The 26,101-nt window shown below is 37.6% G+C and overlaps 2 protein-coding genes across 3 annotated transcripts in view; one reads left to right on the forward strand and one right to left on the reverse strand.

The window, feature by feature from the left end:
• MCMBP (minichromosome maintenance complex binding protein) overlaps positions 1-2,185 on the forward strand; it is a 35,636-nt gene extending 33,451 nt beyond the window's left edge. For both annotated transcript variants that reach the window (XM_079137175.1, XM_079137176.1), the window contains exons 15-16: positions 571-659; positions 1,176-2,185. In XM_079137175.1, the coding sequence (XP_078993301.1) occupies positions 571-659; positions 1,176-1,302 (216 nt within the window). In that variant the 3' untranslated portion in view covers positions 1,303-2,185. The remainder of the gene's footprint in view (positions 1-570; positions 660-1,175) is intronic.
• Positions 2,186-2,365: 180 nt separating this feature from the next.
• The window catches only part of INPP5F (inositol polyphosphate-5-phosphatase F), an 86,443-nt gene continuing 62,707 nt past the window's right edge, over positions 2,366-26,101 (reverse strand). Inside the window, 11 exon segments of the mRNA XM_079137152.1 lie at positions 2,366-4,037; positions 5,718-5,850; positions 7,570-7,657; positions 8,253-8,381; positions 8,938-9,011; positions 10,021-10,092; positions 18,810-19,008; positions 20,573-20,690; positions 22,825-22,953; positions 24,113-24,233; positions 25,431-25,508. Of these exon segments, the coding sequence (XP_078993278.1) occupies positions 3,927-4,037; positions 5,718-5,850; positions 7,570-7,657; positions 8,253-8,381; positions 8,938-9,011; positions 10,021-10,092; positions 18,810-19,008; positions 20,573-20,690; positions 22,825-22,953; positions 24,113-24,233; positions 25,431-25,508 (1,252 nt within the window). The 3' untranslated portion in view covers positions 2,366-3,926.

Below are 26,101 nucleotides of genomic sequence, written 5' to 3' on the forward strand. Positions count from 1 at the left end.
TGGCAGTGGTGCTTTGAAGAAACTCTGGCCCTGTTCTGTGCGCTCGCTCGGCTGCCACAGCTGTTAATTTTTGAAGCTCTCACCTGGGTGGCGGGGGCAGGGAGTAGAATATGGGAGTAAAGCAAGTTGAAATGCCACAAAGCTCACCTTTCTTGCCCAGAGTCACCTGTTATTCTTCCGTAAATGCTCCCAAGGTTGCTGCACGGGTCTAGTTTATTTCCAGAGGTTTGGAAAGCTGGTTCTGGTGCCTGCTCTCTGCAGTCTTCACCAGCGTCACTCTGTTTAGAGGCGTCAGTTGTTAAGCAGATGACTAACTTATTGTTTTGCCTTCTCAAATGGATCTGGGTTTTATTCTGTTGTTTCATCAGGAGCGTTTTTCTGTGTGAGGTTTTGGCTCTCCTTCCTTTTTGTCATCCATGTTCTCATCTGTCTAAGGCAGAGCTGACGTTCTCATTTTTATATCAGTCAAGGTACCAAGTATCTTATTCCTCACAAAAATAATGGTTTTAAAGCGCATTCAAGGAAGTTTTGAAGGAACGCTTCTAAAGTTCATTTACTCTTTCAATAAAGGCAGTTGAGGACGACTTTGTGGAAATGCGGAAGAACGACCCTCAGAGCATCACCGCTGACGACCTGCACCAGCTGCTGGTGGTGGCGCGGTGAGTAGGGCCTGCTCGTGTGCCCGGGTCTCCTGATGTGTTTAGCAATAATTGAGACAGACTTCTAAAAACAGATGAGTATTTTTTAAGAACACCACATGAAAGGGCTTGTCGAGGGGAATTTTGTTGGCCGGTCACGTCAGTGAACAGGCATGCTGCCTATCCTCCAGTTCTTGCTCTTCAGGGAATTCCTTGTAGGGTCTAACGTAACTCTTGACCTCTGTGTACGTGATATTTGTCTCCTCACTTGGAGTGGGGTGGTGGTGGTGGTGTTTGGTTGGTACTGGGGATTGAACTCGGGCACTGAGCCACATCCCCAGCCCTTTTTCGTATCTTAGCATCTCACTAAGTTACTGAGGCTGGCTTGGAACCCTGGATCTTCCTGCCTCAGCCTCCCTGAGCCACTGGGATTACAGGCGTGCACCATTTGGACTTGTTTTTAACCATTATTCCTAGGTCTTAAAAATCGTACTACCTCAGCTCCAGACTTAAATTTGTTTCTGTATTTCAAACCAGGTTTCTGTCTCTTAGTGCTGGCCAGACGACGCTGTCAAGAGAACGATGGCTAAGAGCAAAGCAGCTCGAGTCTTTAAGAAGAAACAGGCTCCAACAGCAAAAATGTGTGAATGGAAACGAACTGTAAAGTTCTGATACCCGAGGAGGATAATGAGTAAAGTGTAACCACGTTATTGTAAAAATCAAATGTCATTTATACCAGTTTTATACATAATTTGTATCAAAAACCAATGACTTTTCCCGAAATCAAGCCTGGTGACATCTGAAGTTTATATGATACTCAGTGAGAGCTTTTTCCTCACTGATTTTATGGAGCTTTTGAAGTTTGTTTTATAATGATATAAATTAGTAAAGATGTACAAAAATGTATTTGATATTAAAAGTTTAATATTGGTAAATGTTGCTGATTATACCTATTTCCTTAGCTGCAGCTAAGTCATAGACCAGACTCTGTTCAAATGCTAATGTTAACTTCATTTGAAGAAAATTGTTGTAATTTCAAAGTTGGAGGGGTTGTGCGCTTCAGATTTCTGTCTTTCCAATTAACAGTGGATTTGAGTATGTTCAGTAGTCCGTCTGGGGAATGGGCATACTTGCTAGATTCGCCTGTGAAATCCTATGGTATCATTTCCCAGGTGTTTGGCCACACTTATTAACAACTTGGAAAACTAGCCTTGTACATGGCAGTGGTTCCCAGATTTTGCATCTCATGGACCAGTAAAATTCCGAAAATTTGGGGACAGGGTTGCCAATTTATTTTGCCAAGTAATCTGAAAGAAATCATTGAGGGCACTTTTTTTTTTTTAATTAAAGGACAATCTCAGAATAAGAGATAGTCTTTTAAATGGAATGAATATAGCGTTTTGAAGAATGCTATATTGTCCTTATGTTTCTCATTACATCCCAGTGCGTTTGGGAACCACTATTTTATGGGACTCACTTAAGGGAACACAACCTTATAAAGTTTTACTGAAATACAAACTATAACAAAAATCCAAAATAGTCAATTTTTTAAAAATCAAAAAAAAAAAAAAAAAAAAATGGTGCTGGGATGGAAGGCAGGGCCTAGCCTGTGCTCGGAGCTGCACCGCCGCACTGCAGCCCCAGAAGAAAAAAGGTTCTAGATTTTCCTGGTAAGTGGCATCTAGTTGCTTTAAAGATCGTATTGGATTTTGAGCTTTTCATAGAAGTTTTTCAGTTAGTTCCGAGTAGTAGATGAAGGATCTGCTTGTCCGGTAAAGACCCCATGCACGGTGTTTTCCCCAGACCAATTAGTTTTGATATTCAGATTTTTAAAGGAATGAAGTATTACCCATAGGTAGAAAGCAAAATAGTATCATTGTGGCAACAGGAATCTTCAGAAGGGTTAGACTGCTACTTTTTTAACCTGTCAATGGTATATACAAATCTAGTAACTTACCTCATTGAAAACATCAATTAAATGAGTCCTAAAATTTTTTTCATGTAAGGAAGGCTTAAATTGACATTGGTTTTAACCAAGGAAACAGGGTCAGCCTTGAAAAATCAAGGAATTCATTATGCCTAATGAGGGGAAGTAAAAATTAGTTGTTCTTTTCCTACATTTAAATCTATTTTTATAAGCTAATGTAAATAATGTTTATATTAGAATTCTAACTGGTTTTCATTTTTATAACTGGTAGACTAGACCTTCCTTAAACTTTCAGAAATAAAACGAAGGCTCAACTGAATCTCTGAGGAAAAACATTCTTTGTCCTACAACAAAGTAGATTAGTTTCCGTGTGTCTGATTGTGCCAATGTAAATGACGATCTACCAAAGAAATCATAATTTTGCTTGATCTTACAGAAAGTTCCCTTGAAAGAAAGTAAATAAAATTTCCCAAATGATCAGTACCTTGGACTGTTTTTCATGAAGTCTGTAAGATGATCTATGTGGACAAGCCCTGTGTTCGCTTAGAAAAACATTGCAGGGTGAATGGAAGTTTGGGCGGTGGAGCAGAATGGTCTCCTTCCCACTTTCCACCCAGGCAGATTTCACACTCAAGCCTTTCGAAGCACTTCTCTCTCCCTTGCCTAGGAACACAGACATTCAGGTTTGTTGCTCTTATTAAAGGCAAGACTATTATTAATCCAACATGAATATGTCCAGGAAACTAATGTTTTGAACATTGCCTTAATTTCAGTTTTAAAAAATCTCTTTAGAATTCATTTCTACTAAACTTTAATAGGCTTATTTTCTTACCTGATCTTGGCTTGTGGTTTTACTTCTGTTGTGGAACAGACACTATCTTCAAGACCAAGTTGGTAAGAACAGAATAAAGCATTCAGTTTTGAATGTTTAGAATTTAAAGTACTGTTTGCTTCATTTCATCATTTTCAAAATCATGAGAATACTTCAAAGTGAAATAACAGAATAAACATGCAGTTAACAAATTTTTCATTTGTGATTTAAAATCAAACCTTAATAAAATATCAAGCAAGGAAGTCTCACACACACTTTAAATTACAATGGTACTTTATTTTAATAGTCACAAGATTTGACACTTCAAAAAAAAACACCACTAATAAATAACAAAAGTGGAATGCTTATTAAAGTCACAGTAGACATAATGTTCAGCTGAGAATTGCTTCAAGATACTGGAAAAGCCAATACTTGCTGGAATACGCTCCGTAGCTTTCTTACAGTTTGGGTTATGGAGGCCCCAGTTCTTTGTGGTCAGGGTTATGGTCATAAAACCAGTTTGAGCACAACTGTGCTTCAAACTAAATTTTCAATAGTTGTGACAGTCTGCACAAGATGTTGAGGAATGCCCCCCTGGAAAAAGGTTAAAATTTGAAAACTTCCTTCTAGAATTTTCAGTAGCCAATATATTCTTACATCCCTGAAAACAGAGCAAAATGAAATTTTAATAGATACTGCCATTCACATCTGATGGAATAGGTTTATCTTATACTTGATAAGTCTACATTTTGGGGAGTATAGGCAGAAGAATATATTCAAATTAGAATGTGGGGAATATCAGGATCAAATGAGAATACATTTCTTGACCAGTGTCAAAAATCCTCAAGTTCATAGAAAGTGGTTAATAGCCATCAAAACTAAACAATTTTTTAATATCCGATGTTTCTCCATACTGGTAACACGAAAGTCACTAAAAACTAAAGTGTATAATCCACCTTGTAGAGGTAATACACAGGAATGAACTGACACGGAAAACTGCTAAGCTTTTAAATGGGTCTACCCCTTTGTGTCTGCTTCCTATATTCCATTCCCCTCTTCCCTCCAAAATCCAGTTCAGGTTGTCCTAAAGTGACCTGTTACAGAACATAAGCTGATCAGGTCTAGAGTCTAGGATGGTGGATTTCTACTCTTGACTCTCCAATTTGGAAAGCTCAGGTCCAGACTCCTTTAAAACCCTTCCCGATAAAACAATTTGTGATCCATAGATTAAGACAATATAAGTTAAAATCCCCTAATATGTGAAAACTTCTTTTTGAACTTTCAAATAAAAGCCACAGGCTTCTTTGTGGCCAAAAACCTAAATCTGAATTATTCGTGTCTGGCATTGTGTAAACATATTTTTAAGTTCCTTTTGCTGGACTTCGTTAACTACTTCTGGCTCTGCAGGACTCTTCTGAACTTTCGCTACTGCCAAGTTTATGCCATGGGTTAACCCAGCTTGGGTAATACTAGCAACCTGGACCATGGAGCTTCGAATCTTTGCAAAGGGAGAGACTGCTCTGCTGCTACTGCTCTCTGAAGGGGACGGAGTCATATGAAGCCCCACCTCAGGTTCCAACATGCCTGAACCAGAGCTGGGGGCCTTCTGAGACATGACGGAGTGCACTGGTTCAACTGACAAAAACTGTGGGCCTGTCACAGAAAAAGACACGTCTAACTGAGACGGTCGAGAAGGTATTAATTCTGTTGATTCTGATTTGGTTTCTTCAATAGAAACTTGATTGGTCATTTGATTTCCTTCCTCGCTAGCTTGCTGAGACACACACCTGATCTCTGATAGTTCTGTCATTTTGTTTTGTGCATCTTGCACGAATCTGTGGCAATAAATATCCACAGGCTTGGCAAAACCAGTCAATATGTGTATGCTATCAGCAGAAGGACTTTTCTTCAAAGGAGACACCTGACCTTTCCCAAGCCCACTTCCGCGAGCAACAGTAATGTCTGAGGAAGCATGAACGCTAACATCAGTGCTGCTGAGAGACTGGGATCGACTGCCTAATCGAGGTGCTGAAGCAATAATACCACAACTAGGAAGAACATAATCTACTGGCCCTACGCTCTCTAAAGAATTAGCTAGCTGCCTGTCTTCATCAGACTTGGAATTTGTAAGGAATTCATCAGAGTGGTATGAGTCATTATCCGAAGACATGTCCCCATCAGACTCTGCCTGAACCTTATTATCCATCACTCCTGAGTTTTCCACAGTCTCAAGACTACTATCTGATTTCCAAAGATTGACTTTTAAGTTTGGCTTTAGAAAATTAACTTTCATTTCAGGTTTTGTAAAGTTTCCCAACTTTCGTAGGTTGCCAATATTTACATTGGATTTGGTCTGCTTCACTTTTTGATTTAGAGATGAAAATTTGCTCATTAAAAAATTCTTCCCCTGGGCCAATGAGCCTTGGTTTTGAGACCTGATACCAATGATGTCTTCATGAGGTTTACTGCTCTTCCTATAAATTAGAAAAGAAAAATGTAAATTCCCCATGGAATCCAATATTATTACTATCCAATAAATGAAAATGCTTTGCTAACTTAAATTGATTCTGATTCCTTAAAAACTGCATTCTTTAATTGATAAGTCAAAATAACCTCTTGGATTTGACAATAACAATGATGTCCAATAGAAATATGTGAACTACATATGTAATTTAAAATCGTCCAGCATTCACATTAAAAAGTCAAATTAATTTTTAACATTTAAACCCAATATATACAAAATATTATTTCAACATATAATCAATATTCAACAATGACTATCTTACTCTTTTTTTGTCCCAAGTCTTTAAGACAGCCAAGGTCTAGTATTGTAATTTCAGCAGACCTGAATTCTGACTAGTTACATTTCAGAGGCTCCGTAGCTCCCACTTGTTGAATGCTTTCCATTCTGGGCAGTGCAGGTCTGAACATCCACAATCTCAACCAGCAGCAAAGGCCTTGCTGGCTATAGGCAGGAACCTGTAGCATCTTAACTACAACTGTCCACATTCTGGGGAGGCTGAATTCATGTAGAAGGGGAGGGAAGATGGAACTTTTCCAATTCCTTATGTTTCCTGTGGGTTACCTAAAACTATTTTAAAAGATCTGGGATATTTAACCTAACTTAATGTCTCCTCTCCTCCACCATCCCTCACAACTGCTATAAATAAAGACTTTTGCCACAAATGTCTCAGCACATACATCTGTACTCTTGTTGGTCATGCAGGACCACTGATCATGAAAATACTGCAGATAAAACAGAAGGTTATAGAGCTACTGAAATAACTATCTCCATTAACAAAAGACCCCAAATTTTTCCTCTAGGAAATGAAATGGCTTTCTTCCCATTAGAAAGTGACAATGAGGCCTGACTGGTATTCATTAGGATCCTGTAAGCATATTGTTTTCTCTAGAGTACTTAAATTTGGAATTAACCAAGTATTAAATGTGAGCATTAGCAGTAGTATGCATGGATATGCCCTCCCCTCCCTGCAATATCATGAACTGCGAAGCACACACTAGTGCCGTGGTGTCCCTCCCAATAATGCATAACCTCAGCTTAATCATGACAAAACATCAGTCAAACCTAAACTGAAGGATCCTCTGCAAAGTAACTAACCAATGTTCTTCCAAAAACACCAAGTTATGAAAGATAAGGTAAGATAAGGAACCAAGTTTAGAGCAAACTACTGACAAGACAAATGTGGGATCCTAGAACAGAAAAATAACACTGATGAAAAGACTGGTGAGATCCAAATAAGTCCTGTACTTTTATTAACAGTATTGTGCCAAGGTTAATTTCTTTGTCTTTATTTATTTAATATGGAGGTATTAGGGATTGAATCCAGGGCCTCCATGCTTACTAGGCAAGCGCTCCACCTCTGAGCTTCAACCCCATGATAAATGTTCTATGATGATGTAAAATGGTAACATACTGGGAAGCTGAATGAAGGATACATGGGAACATTGAACTGTGTGCAACTCTTGTGTAAGTCTAAAAATTACCTGAAAACAAAATTTAAACAAACTAAAAAAGTACTACTTTTGATCCACAGAAACTCAACACTTCCCTTTCTAAATATGAACACATTAAAATAATGTGTTTTTCCCCCCATTCCTCTTTTTAAAGAACTAAGACCTTGGATAATAATGTCTTTATTCTTGGGACAAAATCTTACAAGTGGTATATTCACCTCTCAAGTTTTTTCTCGATTATAGGTACATCCAATCCCATGGCCTGTTTGGTGATCTGGAGCATCTCTGCAATGCACTGAAGGGTATCTGAAACCCAAATATAACCACTTAATGTTTCCTAAAACATACTAAAAATATAGCAGCTTGAATTCATACACATTTACTTGAAATATGTGGTCATACACTTAAAAACTGCTACTTATTCACTAGTCCCCCACTAATTTGAAATGTTCTAAAACAAATTTTAAGAGAAGAGAAAAAGGCCAAGAGAGCTAATCATTTAGAATTAAAGGTTTGTTGTAACTCATATGTTTGTCCAAGCACACTGTACCAGATGCTGAGTGAACAGCCATGAACAAGACAGACAAGGTCTCTGCCGGCTAGCTAAGAGGGGAGCAGCCAGGGAAAAGCCCTGAAAACATAATGGCTTTTTACAGAACTAAACACATTAATTCCCACCAGAACACCCTTTGTCCCAAACTACAAAATCCATTCAAATGAATTTTCTGTGATCCTGGGAACAGAGTCGCTATTTAAAGGTCTCAGATCACAAAGCTATTCTCTGGATCAGATCTTATTAACAAACTTTCAACATCATATGTAATGTTCCTATTTCCATTTGGACTCAGAAGAATAAATATAAAGTCACTGCTGAATATTTTAATAGTTTCCTCTTTTTTACCTTTTCCATCTTCCTCTGGATTACGCATTACAGCTCTCAGTGTGTGGAAATAACCACTTGCTTCTTTATATCTGTAGTACAGTCGCATGCAGGAGAACTTTGGCTTACCAAAGAGAGTGGGTTCAGGACCTAAAAACCCAAATGAATACATGTAAAGTCATACCTTCCACATTACATTTACTTTCTTCTGTCACTTCAAAAAAATCAACAAACATTCATCACTAGGTAGGTAGCTCATTTTCACAATCTAGTGTTCTTTTTTTTTTTTTTTTTTTTTGCAGTGCTGGGGATTGAACCCAGGGCCTCGTGCTTGCAAGGCAAGCACTCTACCAACTGAGATATATCCCCAGCCCTTGTTTTCATAATCTAAATGAGCATGTGCAAAATAAAAGCTTATCATGACCATTTGATTTAAAGAGACTAGAAAAACTCTTTAAGACTCAATTATTTAAACTTTCTTCATCCCTGGAGTTATCTTCACAAGGCAAAAATAAAAGGAACCCAGTTACTATTATCAGACGGTATCTATCACTACCCTAAGACTAGAAAGAAGTCGGAAGACAAAGACTACTTGAAATAGCCCCTTCTGGTTTCTAACAGATACTGTACCAGTCACTTAAAATAATCTGACCTACACTTGGAAGCAAGTGTTGAATTCTGAGTTGGTTAGTATGTCAAAATTTACCTATTTCTATTTTTTCCAGGTCTTCTAGACTCAGTCGTTGATACTGGTTTACTTTATCAACTTCATCATCATAACTAGGAAGAGGGAATAAAAAGAGGATTACAATCAAAGGCATATTTGGCTTGTTGGCTGAATTATAACTACCAAACTACTACATGCAGTTAAAATAAAATCTTCCCCCGCACAAAATAGTCTGGAGTAGAGTTAAACATAATAAATATTTTCAACACTAAACAAGAATAACATATATAGTTTAACAGCTAAAAAAATATTGGTTTATAGATCTTACACTAAAAAAGAAACCAATTATAAGGCAAAAAAAACTTTTTGTTTTACAAAAAGTTTTTAAAACAAAATCTAAAACCTAACCTAAAATGAAGGCAAAACACTCAAAACTATTTAGAAATAATACAGCAGATAAATCCTATATCCTAAATCAAGAATGAAAATTCCATGTGATCTATACCCACAGGCATCTGGAATGATGACTAAAAAAATAATTGAAACAAAGCCAAAAGTAAGTGACTATTTACTCAGAAAATATAAATTAAAATTCAATTCTGGTAAAGTATGAGAAAACAAATACTTTTATTTTGCTACTGGCATTGTTAACTGATAGTCTTTCTGGGGATGGATCTGACAATGAATCACAAATCACATAATTTCATGACTCCTTTTAACCAAAAAGAAACTGGTATATGTGCACAGGCACAATTTATCTGTATATGAATAGCTGCCATCATTCACAACAGCAAAAACCTGGAGGTAATTCGATACCTAACAATAGGGAAAATGCTTACTACTAGTATAGTGATACAAAAAATGATATATGGCCAATAACAATAAAAAATAGAGTATATGAAGATGTGGGAGATATACAGGTAATACTACTAAGCTAAAAGAACACAGTGTGACTCTTAAAAAACATGAATAATTCTTAAATTTTTCAAGGTGATAAAAGACTTCAATGAAATTTGTAATAAAACCATATTCTTTAAATATTTTTGCTATGAATTCTAAAAAAAATTTATTCAAATTAAAAAAAAAAAAAACTGAAAGCTCAAAACAAACAAAGCAACTTACTAGGCCACGTAGTAGGCAGAGTTAGAAAGCAGTAACAGCACATCCACATCTCTGTGAGTAGCATCAATGAGGCTAAACAAACATGACACAAGTAATTAAATATTTTCATCTGCATTTTTGGCCAAGCATAATTCTTATAGTAGAGTCACTTATTACAAAAGATTAGCCAGGTGGACAAAAGATAACCAAACCAGTTATAAATCTGGAGTTAAATGTAATGCAATTAATGCATTTGGAAAAATTTAAAACAATAAGAAAAAAGATTTGGGAAATCGGGGAGGAGGAAAGGAGGACTGGATCTGAGAAGTCCCTTCCCCAAAAAGAGGGAACCAGAAAAGGAGAGGGAGGAGTTCTCAGGGGAAAGAGGATAATTGGGGGAGGGGGAGTTAGTAGGCGGTTAGTGGGAAGATAGAAAAACCTAAGATTGAGAGGAATCTTAGATTACCTCATCATCTAACATTCAAAACAACACCGCATATTTAGGGTATTTTACACTCCTGTAGAATACATATTTTCAAAGAGTTTTACACAAATATTTATGTGCAAAAACGGAACAAATTCAAGCTACATTCTATTTTTTCACTATTGAACAACTAAGTCTCAAAATACAAGTTACAAACAAGAATGAATGTTGATGGACCATGAAACCAAAATTACAGTAAAATGTACATCATTGTAAAAATAATAAGGAAATGGTCAAAGTATAAAATCTACAAATTATTGACAAATAGTAGGAAGAATGTGAACTCAAATGAGAATATTATGCTAACATCAACAGCATTTCCAACAAAAGGTGGAAGTTAATCTGCATTCCCGAACCCGGTCTCCAAATTCCATTGGAAGAGTGGACATTTCTGTCGCAAGATTTCATAACTAAATCTCCAGACCTTATCAAAATGCCAATGGATAAGCAAATGGAAAACAATAGGGAAAAAACATTTGTGGCTGGAACTACTTAATCTGCGTAAGAATGAGGTCATTGTTTAACGGTACTGCGGGTTTACTAACATCTTGAACTGCAGTCTTCCACATCCGCAGCACCTTGTTGCAGCATGACTAGCAATCTGAACAACAAATGCACCTCAATTTTCGCCCAACAGAGTGAAGAACACGGTAAGAAGTCAGAACCCAATAAAACAAGCTGATTCTAAGAGCCAAAATTTGAGCATTAACCAATTAATGGGAAAAAGAAAACCACATATTCAACGATCCAAGGAGCTTCATTGAGACTAACACCGAGTAACACGGCAAAATGCAATTTAATTTTATGCATCAATACTTACGTGCATTCAGAAAATTGTTGCTTGAGCCAAGCCATAAAAATTACATCACGACACATATTTTAATATGAAATAAATTCTACTCCTACTAATTAGTTACTTTCATCCTATCTTCCTATTTTGGCATTAATATTTACATCAGGCAAACATGATCCTCAGTCAAAAACATTATGTCCTTAATGAAAAGCACTTGGCACGTAACAGGCGGTCGAAAAATGTCGGCCCTCCCCCCACCCGCATTTTTACTGAAGTCTTAGCTGCAGTAAATACTTAATTTCCCTCCCCACCCACCCTCCCCCTTAAAAAAAAAAAAAAGCACATTTAATACGAAGAAAGAAAAAGAAAGACCCCTTAGCTGCTTCCCCACCCCCCACGTCTGCAGCCCGAGGAAGCTGCTCTACTCATTTTTGTTTTCCCGCCACTGAGGCAAACCCTCCTTCCACACTATGAAGACAAAAATCGCCAGCACCACATGCAGCCCGACCACCGCGACAATGGTCGCATAGAAGGCGCTGTCTTCAGGGGACATTAACATCAGACTCTGAAAAAGAAGTAATTTACAGGAAAAATACAACCCCACAGGAACTTTAACCATAAGTCCTGCAAAAAGGAGAAAAATCTTGAAAGTCATGGCCAGAACGCCGTCAGACTTGGGCTCCGCAGCATTAGCGGCGGCAGCCCGCTGCGCGGTTGGAGGAGGCCGGTGGGAGCGCGGCATCGTCAGTCGGTCCGTCCGTCCGTCCGTCCGTCGATGCCTCGAAGCTCAGTCAAAGCCACCTGCACCCAACCTCGCGCCTGCAGCGAATGCGGAGAATGCGGCAACCGCGATGCGGCCGCGCCAAGTCACGCCCAGGGGACACGTCTGGCTTCCGGCCGCCCACTTCCGTCCGCGGCTGGTTGGCAGTGCGCATGCGCGCCTTGCTCTGCGCATCCAGCGCCCTCCTTGGAGGGCACAGACCCCAGCCCGGTGGGGGAGGGGTGCCGGGTGGTCGGCTCCCGCGATACTTGGCTCGCGCCTTTGCAACGGTCGCGGGGCAGGGGACCACAGCCGCAACTGACCCGGCAACAAGGGACCTGATGGAGAGTGGGTGCTCCGTGGCTAATCGCTCAGCGAAACCTGGTAGGGGCAGCTGCCTTGGGTGTCCAGAGAGCGAGCTGAATAGAGCTGGAACAGACACTTGGCTTTGTGGAGAAGCTGGAGGGCCCATCTACAGTTCCCCGCCCCCCTCCGTGTCCTTTCAAATTTAAGATCCTCTTTCCCACCCTCGCCAGACTGTGCTGCAACAACTGGGGGCAGGAAGGGAGATGGCGGGAAAGGACACAAAAGGTCTGAGAGGTCTGCCCCTTACGTGCAGGGGCTGTGTGAGAAGGCCCCGTTACGCTGGACAGCTCCTGCAGGGTCCAGGAGGAAGGGCGCCACAGCCCCGTCTCCAGCCAGCCACTGCTTGCCGCAACTGTGCTGCGGCAGGAATTGCGGTTTGGTGAAGGAGGCACTGTCTCGCGCATAATTAAGGGGTGCCAAGAAAATCACAGGATACCGTATTAGTGCAAAACTTTAAAATCAAAATTATTGCAAAAATATGATGAACAAGACATCAAAAAATTAGACAGTATCGGCTTCGGCATTTGCACAATCCTCATTTGCCTGACTTGATCCCAGCCCAGATCTTGGTAAATCTTTATTTACGACTCAATAAAAATACAAATTTTACTATTTAAAAATAGGCAATGGATTTGAGTAATATTTTTTCCAAGGCAGATACAAAAAGAGCCAACGAGCACAAGAAAAAAAAGTTAACATTTGTCATTAGGGAAATGCAAATCAAAGCTACAATGATACCATACTTCAAATACACTAGGATGACACTTGGAAAAAAAAAAAAAAAAAAAAGGAAAATAAGAATTGGTCAAGTCTGGAGAAATTGGAACCTTTATACATGCTGGTGGGAGTATGAAGTAGCACAGCCACTGTGGAAAATATTTTGGCAGCTTCTCAAAAGTTAAACGGAATTACCAAATGATTTGGCAATTTCATGCCAAAATATACACTCAAATGAACTGAAAACATGCTCAAACAAAAGCTTGTATAAAAATGTTCATTGCAACACTATAATAGCCAAAATATGAAGATAATCCAAAAGTTGTGAACAAAAGAAAGAATAAAATGTAGTACATCCATACAACGGAATACTATTCAGTTACTTTAAAAATGAAGTTTATGCCATAATGTGGATTTATCCTGGAAAACATGCTAAATGAAATCAGCCAGTCCCAAAAGGTATTATTCCACTTATATAAATTCACAACAATAAGCAAATCCCAAGAGACAGAAGATTCATGGTGGCTTGGCTGGGACCTGGGGGAACAGGGAAGTGATTAAAGAGTATGGGGCTTCTCTTTGTAGTGATGAAAATATCTTAAAATAACTGTGCTGATGGTTGTACAACTTTGAATATACTATATAAAAAAACACTGAGTTGTGCATTGAATAGGTGAATTATATGATATGAATTATATAGTGTTTTAAAAAAAAACAAGTCCAGGAGTGGATGGGTGAAACCGGCAGATACATGGTGACTGCTGAAACCCCAAGTATAAATGGTTAAGCCCTCTACCGGCTGTATTCAGGCCCTAAAGCCACACCCAGAGCTACTTCATCTTCCACTGGGGATGGCCAATTCTGGGTCCTTATCTCCCAACTCAATGGACTACAAAGGTCCTATAGAACACAACTCAAGAGCAGGTTTCAAAACATCTCTCATCAAGAGAAAGGGGTAAACTACACCGTCAAGAAAATCTTTGCAAGAAAAATGAAAGAAAAATACCAGTGGCAAAATTTTTAAAAACTGCAGTAGTATCAAAAAGAATGATATCAGTAAGACATATTACAGAGGTATTAATAAGGAATTATTTATTTTGTGTACTGGGGATTGAACCCAGAGGCACTTAAGCACTGATCCACATCCCCAGTCCTTTTTATTTGTTTTATTTTGAGAGAGGGTCTTGCTAAGTTGCTGAAGCTGGCTTTGAACTTGCAATCTTCCTGCCTCAGCCTCTTTAGCCGCAGGGATTACAAGCATGTGCCACTGTGCCTAGCATAGGCGTTCTTAATTGTTTAATCAAGATGGACATTTTAACAGTTAACTTTGAAGAGACAAATGGGCACATGAAACCCACTGGAGAGTAACCTACCTTCAAGGAAATTGTAGTAATAATCTGAAAGAGGTAATGGGTCTACAAATGAAAAAGTAGCATCTTATGGGGACAGGAAGGCAGAAAAGAACACTGAAAATAATTCAGACACTGGTAGTTCCTGCTCTACTCCAGTCTAAGCCAAAGCCCAAACCTAAGCCCCAAAATCTCCTGGGCCTCCAAAAGGGGCTCATGTTGGCAAAAGCCACACAGTTATTTAGTGCCTTCCATTAAAAAGAAATATCAAGACTTTTGGTAGGCAGACCCTGTCCTCCTACCCTAGCCAATAAGCTAAAACATGATCTGAGAAGCCACCAGCTCCAAAGGATTTGCCTCATCATCTGCTCCATCCACCTCATCCTATCCCAAAGCTTCAAAAAAAGGCAGTTTCCAGGAAAACAGTAACAACAGGAACCCACAGAGACCAAAAAACCTGACATGTGGCCAGTGCTTCAACCATTGTGAGACACAACCAGTCTCGCATAGTCAGCCTTAGAGGAGATACTTCTGGAGAGTCTCAAACTTGAGCTGCAGTGCTCAAGTCAACATATTCCCTCAGACACTGATGTTGTCCTGGTTAGCAATGGGACTCCCCTGCACACCTCTGCCTTAGACATGAGGCAACTTCTCTGGATCAAAAAGCTGACAAATAGAACCATTCCCCATCAGGCACTGACTGCATGTTAGTGGAGAAAATACAAACTTTCACAATAAGACAGGGAAGGAAGCACCTCAGCTGATGATTCTTGGGTTGATAGGAGATCCAGAATCTTTCAGTATTTCAAAGGTCAAAGGTTACCAATGACTCTGATACGGATGGGTCTATTCTGTACACGAGAAGATGAGAATGAGGATGGCAGTAGAGGCTTTGGCAAATAAAAAACGCAAAGGATACTCTTGCAATCACTTGATAACCAACCATCTAAGAAAAATTTAGAGACCAAATACATCATGTAATAACATCTGAGGAAGAGAGAGTTATGTGAGGACAAAGTGGAACCTAGTAAGGAGACTCAGCAAGAGGCCCACACCTGAATATGCCCTAAAACAAAAGAATGAAAGAGTAAAACAAGAAGAAAAATACAACTAACAGGCCAATTCAACAAAAAGCTCAGCCTAAGACCATAGTGACCCAGTTACAAGCATGAAGTATCCTATGGCTTTATGAGTAGAGAGAAATCACTATTCCCCTGGCTGTAACTGCCAGACACAGAAGTCCTACAAACAAGGCATTAGTAAGGACAGAATAAATGTGGTGGTGCATGCCTGTAATCCCAGAGGCTCAGGACACTGAGGCAGGAGGATTGCAAGTTCAAAGCCAGCCTCAGCAAAAGCAAGGCACTAAGCAACTCAGTAAGACCCTATCTCTAAATAAAATACAAACTAGGGCTGGGGATATGGCTCAGTGGTCTAGTGCCCCTGAGTTTAATCCCTGGTACCCAAAAAGAAACAACAACAAAAATGAACTTAAAGACTGCCTTGCCTATCATGAAATGTAAAACTATATGGAAACATACGTTGATGGGGGTAGTATCACTTTCAAAAAGCCTGATAAGTGCATTAAATTTGTGTGTTTAATTTGCAGTGAAAGAAGATTGGGTTCTATTTTGAAGGAAAGGACTCCCCATCTATACAGCCTAAATACAGTAAAAAGGAAAGGAAAAGGATACTGTGACCCTTGCGATCTACCCTTTGTTATCGGTAACAAGCTTTTCTTCAACACAGGAGCTTTAATCAAAGATGAGCACAAGACAATTACTAGTTCCCTGTTATCAGAAAGCCAAATTTTATTGCAGGACTAAAGGGGAATGAGGAGCATAACTGTATGCATTAGAAAGGGGTCAAAGTTAAAAATTAGGGGAAAAAAAAGTATTTCATATCATATTAAAGAAGAAATGAAACACAACTGTATTCCTAAGGGATAAATATTTGAAAGCTGAGAATTCAAGAGATTTTTTAAACTCTTAATTATGCAACAGTGACTTTTTTAAAGACCTGAGCCAAGAAGACAATTCTTATTTCACCATTATTTTCATGATTCCAGTTGTTACAAGTTATCAGTATTTTCATGAACCTTCCAAAAGGTTCTAATGATTCTTAATAAAGCACTGTCATCCAAATTTTGTTGCAAGCGTCATTTAAATAACATAGTTATACATACTTTACATTTTTTAATACTCCTTACAAGATACCAACTTTCTACAAGATTTATAGGATTTGGATAAGGTAGTTCAGTCGTAGTATTTGTTTAAGATTCATAAAGCCCTGGGTTTGATCGCAAGCACCAACACACACACACACACACACACAAAAGTAATTAAGTGATTACAGGATTGGAAATCAAATTAGATGTACATGACCCTATAAAATAGTAGCCATTATGAAATAAACCTCTTGGGCTAGGGATGTAGCTCAGCAGTAGAGTGCTTCCTTAGAGTTCACAAGGCCCTGAGTTCAATCCCCAGCACCACCAACAAAAAAAAAAAAAAGAAAAAAAAAAGGAAGAGGAGAAATAAACCTTTTGATTTTCCCCAATTTCAACTATCCCAAAATAGAAACAAAAATACTTTTTTTTAAGTTGTTGATGGACCTTTATTTTTATTTATATGTGGTGCTGAGAATCAAACTCAGTGCCTCACATATGCCAGGCAAGGGCCCTACCACTGAGCCACAACCACAGCCCACAAAAATACTTTAAATAAGATTGACACCTTTAAAAAAATTGAAGTACACGGTTAAAACTCAAGCAAAATGCAAATGTGATGCCTGCAGTATTTCCTTTTAAAAAATATTTTAGTTGTCAGTGGATCTTTTATTTTATTTATTTATTTATACATGGTGCTGAGGATTGAACCCAGGGCCTCCCGCATGCCAGGCAAGTGCTCTACCACCAAGCCACAACTCCAGCCCCATGCCTGCAGTATTTCTGAGTGAGAATTAAAAATACTATTTTTTCTGTGCTGCATTAAACTAGATTGCTCCTTTTTAGAAAAACAACTAAAGTACATGAATCAAAATATGTTAAACAAGCCAAGCATGGTGGTGCATGCCTGTAATCCCAGCAACTTGGAGGCTGAGGCAGGAAGACTGCAAGTTCAAAGCCATCCTCAGCAACTTGGGGAGGTCCCGTCTTAAAATAAAATAAAAAAATAAAAATTAAAAAAAAAGGCTAGGGATGTGGTTCAGTGGCTATTAAAGTAGGTTCAATCCCTATTACAAAAAAATAAAAACGTGTGTGTGTGTGTGTGTGTGTTTTTAAAATTTATTTCTTTTTGGTACCAAGATATATATATATATTTTTTTGTTTGTTTTGTTTTGTTTTGTTAACAAATGGCTTAAAAGAACACAAATTCTTTGCTGAGGCATGTGAGGAAAACTTCATCTCACTTTAAAGGTACGCAAATTCTATCCATATATACAGTACTTATTATCAAAATGAAATCTTCTATGAGGTTAAAGTAATGGAAGGTTTGTCTATGAAGTCAGTCAATGTCACTTATATAGACATAAATACTATCTTCATTTGATTATGTTTTAAAGCATATTTTAATGTCCCTTTTATTAAAAATACATGAAATGTATAAGATAAAATCTTGAATGTTTTATTCTCAGAGCTTGGCCTAAAATTTCCTAAAATGTTTCTGATTTATAATATTGAAGATTATCATTTTAGATTTCAGTCTAAAAGCAAGCATTCAATTTGGTAGATCAATTTACAGTCTGCTATTCAAGATATTTTGAAGAACCACTTGAAACTGGATGCTTTTTGTTTAAAAAATGTCAAGTATTAGTTGGCCTATTTATTTTATGAAAGGCTAGGACCACTTTGCATTTGATAAAAAATAAAAAGCATCGCTTGTATTTTGTTGCACTCACTTATGTGCATGGATACAATAAACTTTAAGACTCTGGAGATGGCGAGAGAGAACCCACACTGTCAGCTGCAGGCTGCAGTTGGCCAACATCAATTTTTTTAAAATATTTTTTTAGTTGCAATCAACCTTTATTTTATTTGTTTATATGTGATGCTGAGAATCGAACCCAGTGCCTCACATGTGCCAGGCAAGCACTCTGCCACTGAGTCACAACCCCAGTCTGGCCAATATCAATTTTTAAAAATCAAATTTGTATTGAAATATTTCTTTTCATTACTGAGTTTTTTAGCACCCCCTTAATTTTGCATTTTAGTACCTTAGCACCATCCTGTACTAAAAATTGCCATGTACCATGCATCCATGCCCACAGCTAGCATTAATTGTGACAACTTACCAATATCAGGTTAAGGAGGTTACTCACCAGGACACCATTTCAACTCACCTGGGGTCACAATCAATGAGGGCCCAGCCCCCGTGGAACTTCTCATCATCAGGCAGTAGTAACTTCATGTAACTTTGTAAGAGCTGACTAATTAGTTCCTGGTGGCTTCTCTGATTTTCTTTATGCAAAGCTTCATGCTCTTTCTCCTTAGTAAATATGGAATAAAGATCTTCTGTCACTGGAATGCCTTGCATCAAATCTAGGGTGGAAGTGTTAATATCTTTTATCATCTTAGTTTATTAAAATATGCTTTTAAAAACAAAAGAGAATGTAAGACCTAAAACTCTAGGAAGAACACATAAACATAAATCTTTATTACCTCTGCCTAGGCAAGATTTTTTAGATATGGCACCAAAATCATAAGTAACAAAAATATGACAATCATCAAAATTTAAAACTTTTTGTTTCAAAGGGCATTATCATGAAAGTGAAAAAGACAACCCACAGAACTCATTTATCTGGTAAATCTGTATACCCAATATATAAAAAACTCCTATGACTTGATACCCAAAAAAAAATTTTTTTAAATGTGGTGAAAGATTAGTATAGACAAACTTCAGGACTTCCTCCTGAAGGGGCATGCTGCTGAAGCGTTAATAAATCATTATAATTCCATTCACTATGAAGAAATGTGGGACAGTGAGCCCTGAGATAGCTTCTGGGAAAGAATCACTGGCCCTACCAATGGAAACAAGAAATCAGAACTGCTACTGGCCTCTATCTCTAAACCTTGAAGAAAACCAGCTTCAGAATCAGGATAAAGCTGGTGGGATGAACGGCTAAATTAAGAGGAGGACAGAAACTGGGTTCTCAATGACATAACTCAGTTGCCAGATCAACCACTAGATGCAAAGTATCTTTTTCTCCTCTAGAATAAAACAGTTAAAAATCAAATTCTCGAGTCATAGCATGTACTACCCCCCACTCCCATCTCTAGGAAATGAATCAAATTTCTTTATACCAGATTTCTCTAATTCCTAACTGACTACTGTTTAGGCCATCCTGGTATTTCATGTGTGCTAAAAAAAAAATCAGGTTAAGAAAAGAGGGGAGGGGGTTAAAAAGATTCTCAGAAACCACAGGTGAGCTATGTTGCATTCAATTCTAATCCAGAACATACTGCATGTACCCTAATTCTTAATTTTCCTTTAAAAATCCTTGTTTTTAATCCCTAATTTTATGAAAATTAAAGATATGTCAATATAATTCATATACTATATTGTACAATCTACCTCCCCATTTCCTCTTCTAAGTATTTATGAGTTGGTTAGGATGCTCTCCAAATATGGCACTCGAGTAACTTGTTGAGCCATGTTCATGTAAGAAGATGTGTATTTGTCCACAAGAAGAACATAAGACAAATGCTTTATGGGAAAACAAAACTATCTGGTTATACCACTCAGCCCTGAGTAATGGGAAAATAAATAGAATATGCAGTTTTCAGTTGTTGAGGTTTTAAGGCAACTTATTCCACACTCCAGGAGCTTCAACTCTGCCTCATGTTACAGGAGTAGCAAACTGACATATATGTATGAAAACAGATAGTTTCTTTTGTTGCTCCAGCCAAAAATATCTGTCAAATTTTAAATATAAAAATTTGAATTTGATTTATTGGTTAAGATGTTCAATATAGAAATACAAGTATATTACAAAACATGATTTATGTTAATGAAGTTGGTTTATGTAAAATATTAGTCACACAATAAAATGAGGAAAGAAAATAATAAATCTTGAGGGGAAAAAAGCAGTTATATATTCCTTACCTATAACAGCTTGCCTATAAGCATCCTTAAACCGATTAAGGTAATACCTATTGGCTGAATTAACTCCATCTTTCATAACTCCTGCTAATTTCCTTTCTCCAGTTCTTGTAAAGTCACCCTGTCAAAGAAAGATATTTTGACAATTTATTCAAACATAAGAATATTCTCAAAATTGGGCTTTCATTTCAAGACTAGATTGCTAAAGACTTCTACAATTTCCAAATCATTACTTTGATAATTTTCAAATAGTGCAGTTAAATTATTTATCAGTATTTGACTGATTCAAGGATATCAAATAATTAAATATGCTATTTATGGCACCAAGTTTTCAGTTAGATGGTACTGTAGGGTAAAGCCCTCCTTGGTAATTTGTAGAATTTCTAGAATTTACAGGTCAAAATCAATAATATAACAAATGCCGCCAGGCATGGTGGCACACGCCTGTAATCCCACCGGCTCAGGAGGCTGAGGCAGGAGGATCACAAGTTCAAAGCCAGCCTCAGCAATGACGAGGTGCTAAGCAACTCAGTGAGACCCTGTCTCTAAATAAAATATAAAATAAGGCTGGGGATGTAGCTCAGTGGTCAAGTGCCTCTGAGTTCAGTTCCTAGTACCAAAAAAAAAAAAAAGAAAAACCAAAACAATAGATTTTCAAGCCTCAAACTGGTATAATATTCAAAAGCCAAATTTCTTTTTTTTAAATTTTTTTTATTTTTTATTTTTATTTTTTATTGTAAACAAATGGGATACATGTTGTTTCTCTGTTTGTACATGGCGTAAAGGCATACCATTTGTGTATTCATAAATTTACATAGAGTAATGTTGTTTGATTCATTCTGTTATTTTTTCCCTTCCCCCCACCCCTCCCACCAAAAGCCAAATTTCTGATATTGGAAAATGTGGACAGTTCCCTAGAATTTACTATAACAGGATTTAACCAGTGTGTGCATATATGTAGAAGAGTAGAAAGGAAGACCAGGGGTTTCCATTGTTCACTGGCATGTACAATAATCCAAAAAAGATTTAGATTTCTCTTGTTTCTCTTGTTTTTCACAACAAACATGGCAGAGTAGGTCCACAAAGAGGCAGTAACTTACACTTAAGGCAAGAAAGATATATTCTCTTTCTTTCCCCATTCCAATCCCATTATTTCTAGCCAAGATGAAACAGGCCTTGTTGTCAAACTGACAATTTAAGAAGACCATGCTCCTGGTTAGTCCATTCTTGAGGAATACTTGTATAGCAACAAATAGCCATTACAGAAGACAGAGGCATATGAATTCCAAAGAAGTTTAAAATCTAAGTGTGTGGGGGACAGGGAAGCAGTATTATCCTTTAAACAATAAAATATATAAGAACTTCTAAAGCTAAAGTTTCTCTCAATTATTAAAAAGTTTTTATATTTGTCATTAATTCAAAAAGATGTTTGTTAAGCCCTTGATAGTACAATTTGTTAAAAGAAATATCCTGAGATGAACTATTACCTTGAAGGAAAATTAACATAAATCTAATTTAACTAATTTGACTACTTCCTATTGCCCACAGAGGACAGCATTTGGTTCCCAGAGACTATATTTACACTTAAAATTCTAAGAAGACTAACTATGTAGGATCATCGAAAGACATTTAACAATAGAAAATAATAAAGTACTTCTCCAGCACTTATTTTGTGTCAAGGACTGTTCTAAGTCCTTACAAGCATCAAGTCTATAATTCCATGGTGACCTTTTGCAATATGCCTAGACTCACTGCAAATGAGACAGCAGCTAAGTGACTTACCCAAGGTTACAGAGCTAGTAAGAGGTAGGCTTGGGATTCAAACTCAGCAAAGACAAAGTATAATATAGAGACCAAATCCTGCCAGTAGATATGCTTTGTTTTATCTGTACACAGTTTTAAAATCCATTCACATAAAATTCCAGATTTCTAGACTCCCTTGAAAAACAAAGATATGGCAACAGAGGACCTCCTAAGGCAACAGTGAACTGGCCCCCTCCAGAAACAGCACATGCTCTCCTCAGTCTACCTCTCCCTCCAATCTAATGGTAATCTGCTAGAGTCACATTACCTGGCAGCTCCAGCAATGTGAATGAATGCCCTCTGCCTTAGTCAAACATTCCAGAAAGGAATAAACTACGCAGACCTAGCATCTGCGGTCTAAGACACCTTTCTCTCAAAAACAAAACTGATTTTAAATCACAGTCTAACTTGTGTCCCACAGAACAATCCATATGCTTGCTGCACATATTTACCTTCAGAGCAGCTGTCCCAGCGTACTGTCTGCTAATGGAGTCACCATTGTTAGCCCACATTATCTGGTAGATTCGATTACATTTTACAGGTAATGGCTGCTCCGGGAGCATCACACCTAATTTCTTCAACTAAAACAAACACATTGTTAGATTATATATGAACCTGGAAACCATAGCATAAAATGAGTACTGTTAGAAAAAGGAAACATACTGACATACAACTTAGCATGCTTACATTTTAAAAATGTTTTCTGACATTTTAAAATAAAACACTGTTAAAAGACAGCTATATGAATTACTATAGTTGAATAAATATAAGGAAATAATGTTTTATTATAATTTGGGGGAGGGGACAGGGTTTATCTGGAATTTGAATCAGGGAACTCCTCTTGCATTTGTTATAATTTTTAACTTCTTTGTTTTAAATTTGCCTATGAAGTAAAACTAAATATCAGAAAAGCACAAAGGAACAATAATATTAACAGTAGCAGAGCAGTGAGTGCCCAATAAATGTGAATTCTACTCTAGGGATAGTGTTCCAAGTTTTTTCACATGAGGTTATCTCATTTACTCATCATAACAAACCTATACATCAATACTTTCATTAAAAGAGGATAAGACTCAGGTTTGAGAGGTTTACGTTCTATGGTGGAGTCAAAACCTTAGCATGTGATACAACAGATTCAGAAGCCTGGCTGTTCAAGCACTACATAAGAGAAAAAGGTTCAGTGACAAGGTTGTATCAGGAAAAACAAAACACAAAAATCTAGAAACCATGCTGGGTATTTTCATTTTGGGAATTATTTACTTATTGCAGTACCGGGGATGAACCCAGAGCCTCACACATGCTGGCCTCTGAACTGAGTTCCTCCTTCCTCAGCCTTCTGAGTAGTTGGGGTTACAGGTATATACCACCATACCTGGCTCACTTTGGGGATTTAATTTTCAAATTCATTCACTTTGGGAATTTGTAATACAGGGACTTATTTGGCTGTTGGAGGGCTAAAAGTTCTAAAAAGGACCACTGAGGTAAGAAAGATGATGGAAAACAATGAAAGAAACAGCTGCCACCCCATAGGGCTAGTATAGAAGGGTAGCCACTTTATACAACTTATTTCTCGGAAAGTTTGTGGTTTTCAGGCTTTATGCAAGAGTGATGTTTGTATTTTGTAAATGTTCTGTAGAACATCTGGAATTTGGAAAAAAAGATTTCACAGCTTATTTACACATGAAAAAGATAACATTTAAAGATGATTATTTAGAATGAAATGAATAGACTCCAAATTACCTGCTGTTCCATGACCACTCGTGCGATGGCAGCTTGGACCACATTGGTACGATCCAGACAGTCCATGCAATTAACTCGAAAAATCCCCTCTTGTTTACATATTACCCCAGCTTGATCAACCCTTTTCAGAAACAGTACAGGACTATTTTACAATTTGAAATACTTTAACACATTTTACAAAAAACATGATTTTTTTTTTTTTTTTGGTGGGGGGTACTGGGTATTGAACTCAGGGGCACTTGATCACTGAGCCACATCCCCAGCCCTATTTTGTATTTTATTTAGAGACAGGGTTCCACTGAGTTGCGTAGCACCTCACTTTTGCTAAGGCTGGCTTTGAACTTGCAATCTTCCTGCCTCAGTCTCCTGAGCCACTGGGACTACAGGCTCAAAAACCACAATTCTTTAAAGTATAAAAACAGAGCAGCACTAGTTAGCAATGTTCTTGGAATATCATTTATGTGTGCCAGGATATTGAGTCTTTTGTAGACAGTATTGTTAATATACACAATAGGTTTGAAGTGACAAAATTATCCCCATTTTAGATAATAGCAAAACTGAAGTACAGAGAAAAACTGATTTTTCTCAAGTCCTATAACTACTAGGCAGAGTAGAGAGCACTTGTAACACCATCTCCTTCCTCCCCTTTTGATTCAAAGTAGAAATGCATCTACACTATCTGAAACACACTAACCTACTTTATCGCCTAGTGAGGAGTCATGCAGCATGTCTTGTTTCTCAATTTTTCTAGTCACCTGTTTAGTCTTAAAATCAAATCAAATGTTCTCTCCTGTCCTTTAAGCCAATTTTTTTTTCTTCCTACATCCACCTTGGGTAGACTGAGAATAATTTTCCTTCTCTGTTAATGTTGAAGTGCCTGAAAATTTAGTAACTTTAAATCTTCTCTCCATGGTAGAGATGATGAGAAAGAGAAAATGTGTACCACAGAGCATAAAAGGAATAAATGGATGTCCTTCAAGAACAGTACAGAGCATTTTACTTCATTTTGCCCAACCACCTGACATCTGTTCCCTGTTCAAAGTTAACACTGCCTACTGATCAACAATATTGTCTTGAAAAGAATAGAAATTGGGAAGCAAAATAAACAAAAATGCTTTCTCATCATGCTACTATTATTTTAAAGTTTAGTTGTACTAGACAAATGATTTCACATGACCAAGAATTTGTCTAGTACAATACCTTTTTGTGTGTGTGTGTGGTGCTGGGGATTGAAACCAGGGTCTTGTGCATACTAGGCAAGCACTCTCCCACTGAGCTATATCCCTAGCGCCAGAATACCTTCTTATAAAATACCTACCAACACCATTTCATGTCAAGAATAATGTCATAAATGGCATCTGTTAGGGTTTGAACGTTCTCAAACTTCATTCCTCGACTAAAATCCATGGCAAAAGAAAGAAAATAAAAACAAAATGAGGATATAATATTTTATCTTGGAAAAATTAAAGGCAATATGTATATGTGTTACTACTACAATCTATTACATAGCTACTTCTATCACTGTTTATAACTAATCTGCATTATGAAAGAAAGCACATCTAAATAAAACACTAAAACATATTACACATTTCAGAAGCTTCCTTCACCACCAAATCTCCAATATCTAGGAAAATTAACCCAGGTTAGAGTCAGGAATATGGTGAAACAAAAATAAAATAAAACCCCAAAACAACAGAACAAAAACAAAAAACACCTTGCTTTCAGAATACACAAATTAAAGACAATTTCAACAAGATGCACCGATTGCTGTTTTCCAGAGCAGACTCTAGTTAAAGTTAGTTCATAGTGTAACTAATAGAGTATGACAAGATTTTTAAGTAAGGAAGCTCTGTTATTTCTGCTAGGCTAGACCCAAGCAGAAAGGAAATGCTCTTCAACTGGTGTGATCAAAGCAAAAATAAAACTCTTAATTCTGTTATTTTAGAACAATTAACTGAGAATTTTTAGCCAAAATAAGGTCTATATGAA

The sequence above is a fragment of the Sciurus vulgaris genome (genome assembly GCF_902686455.1).
Source record: "Sciurus vulgaris genome assembly, chromosome: 4".
Classification (NCBI taxonomy): Eukaryota; Metazoa; Chordata; class Mammalia; order Rodentia; family Sciuridae; genus Sciurus; species Sciurus vulgaris.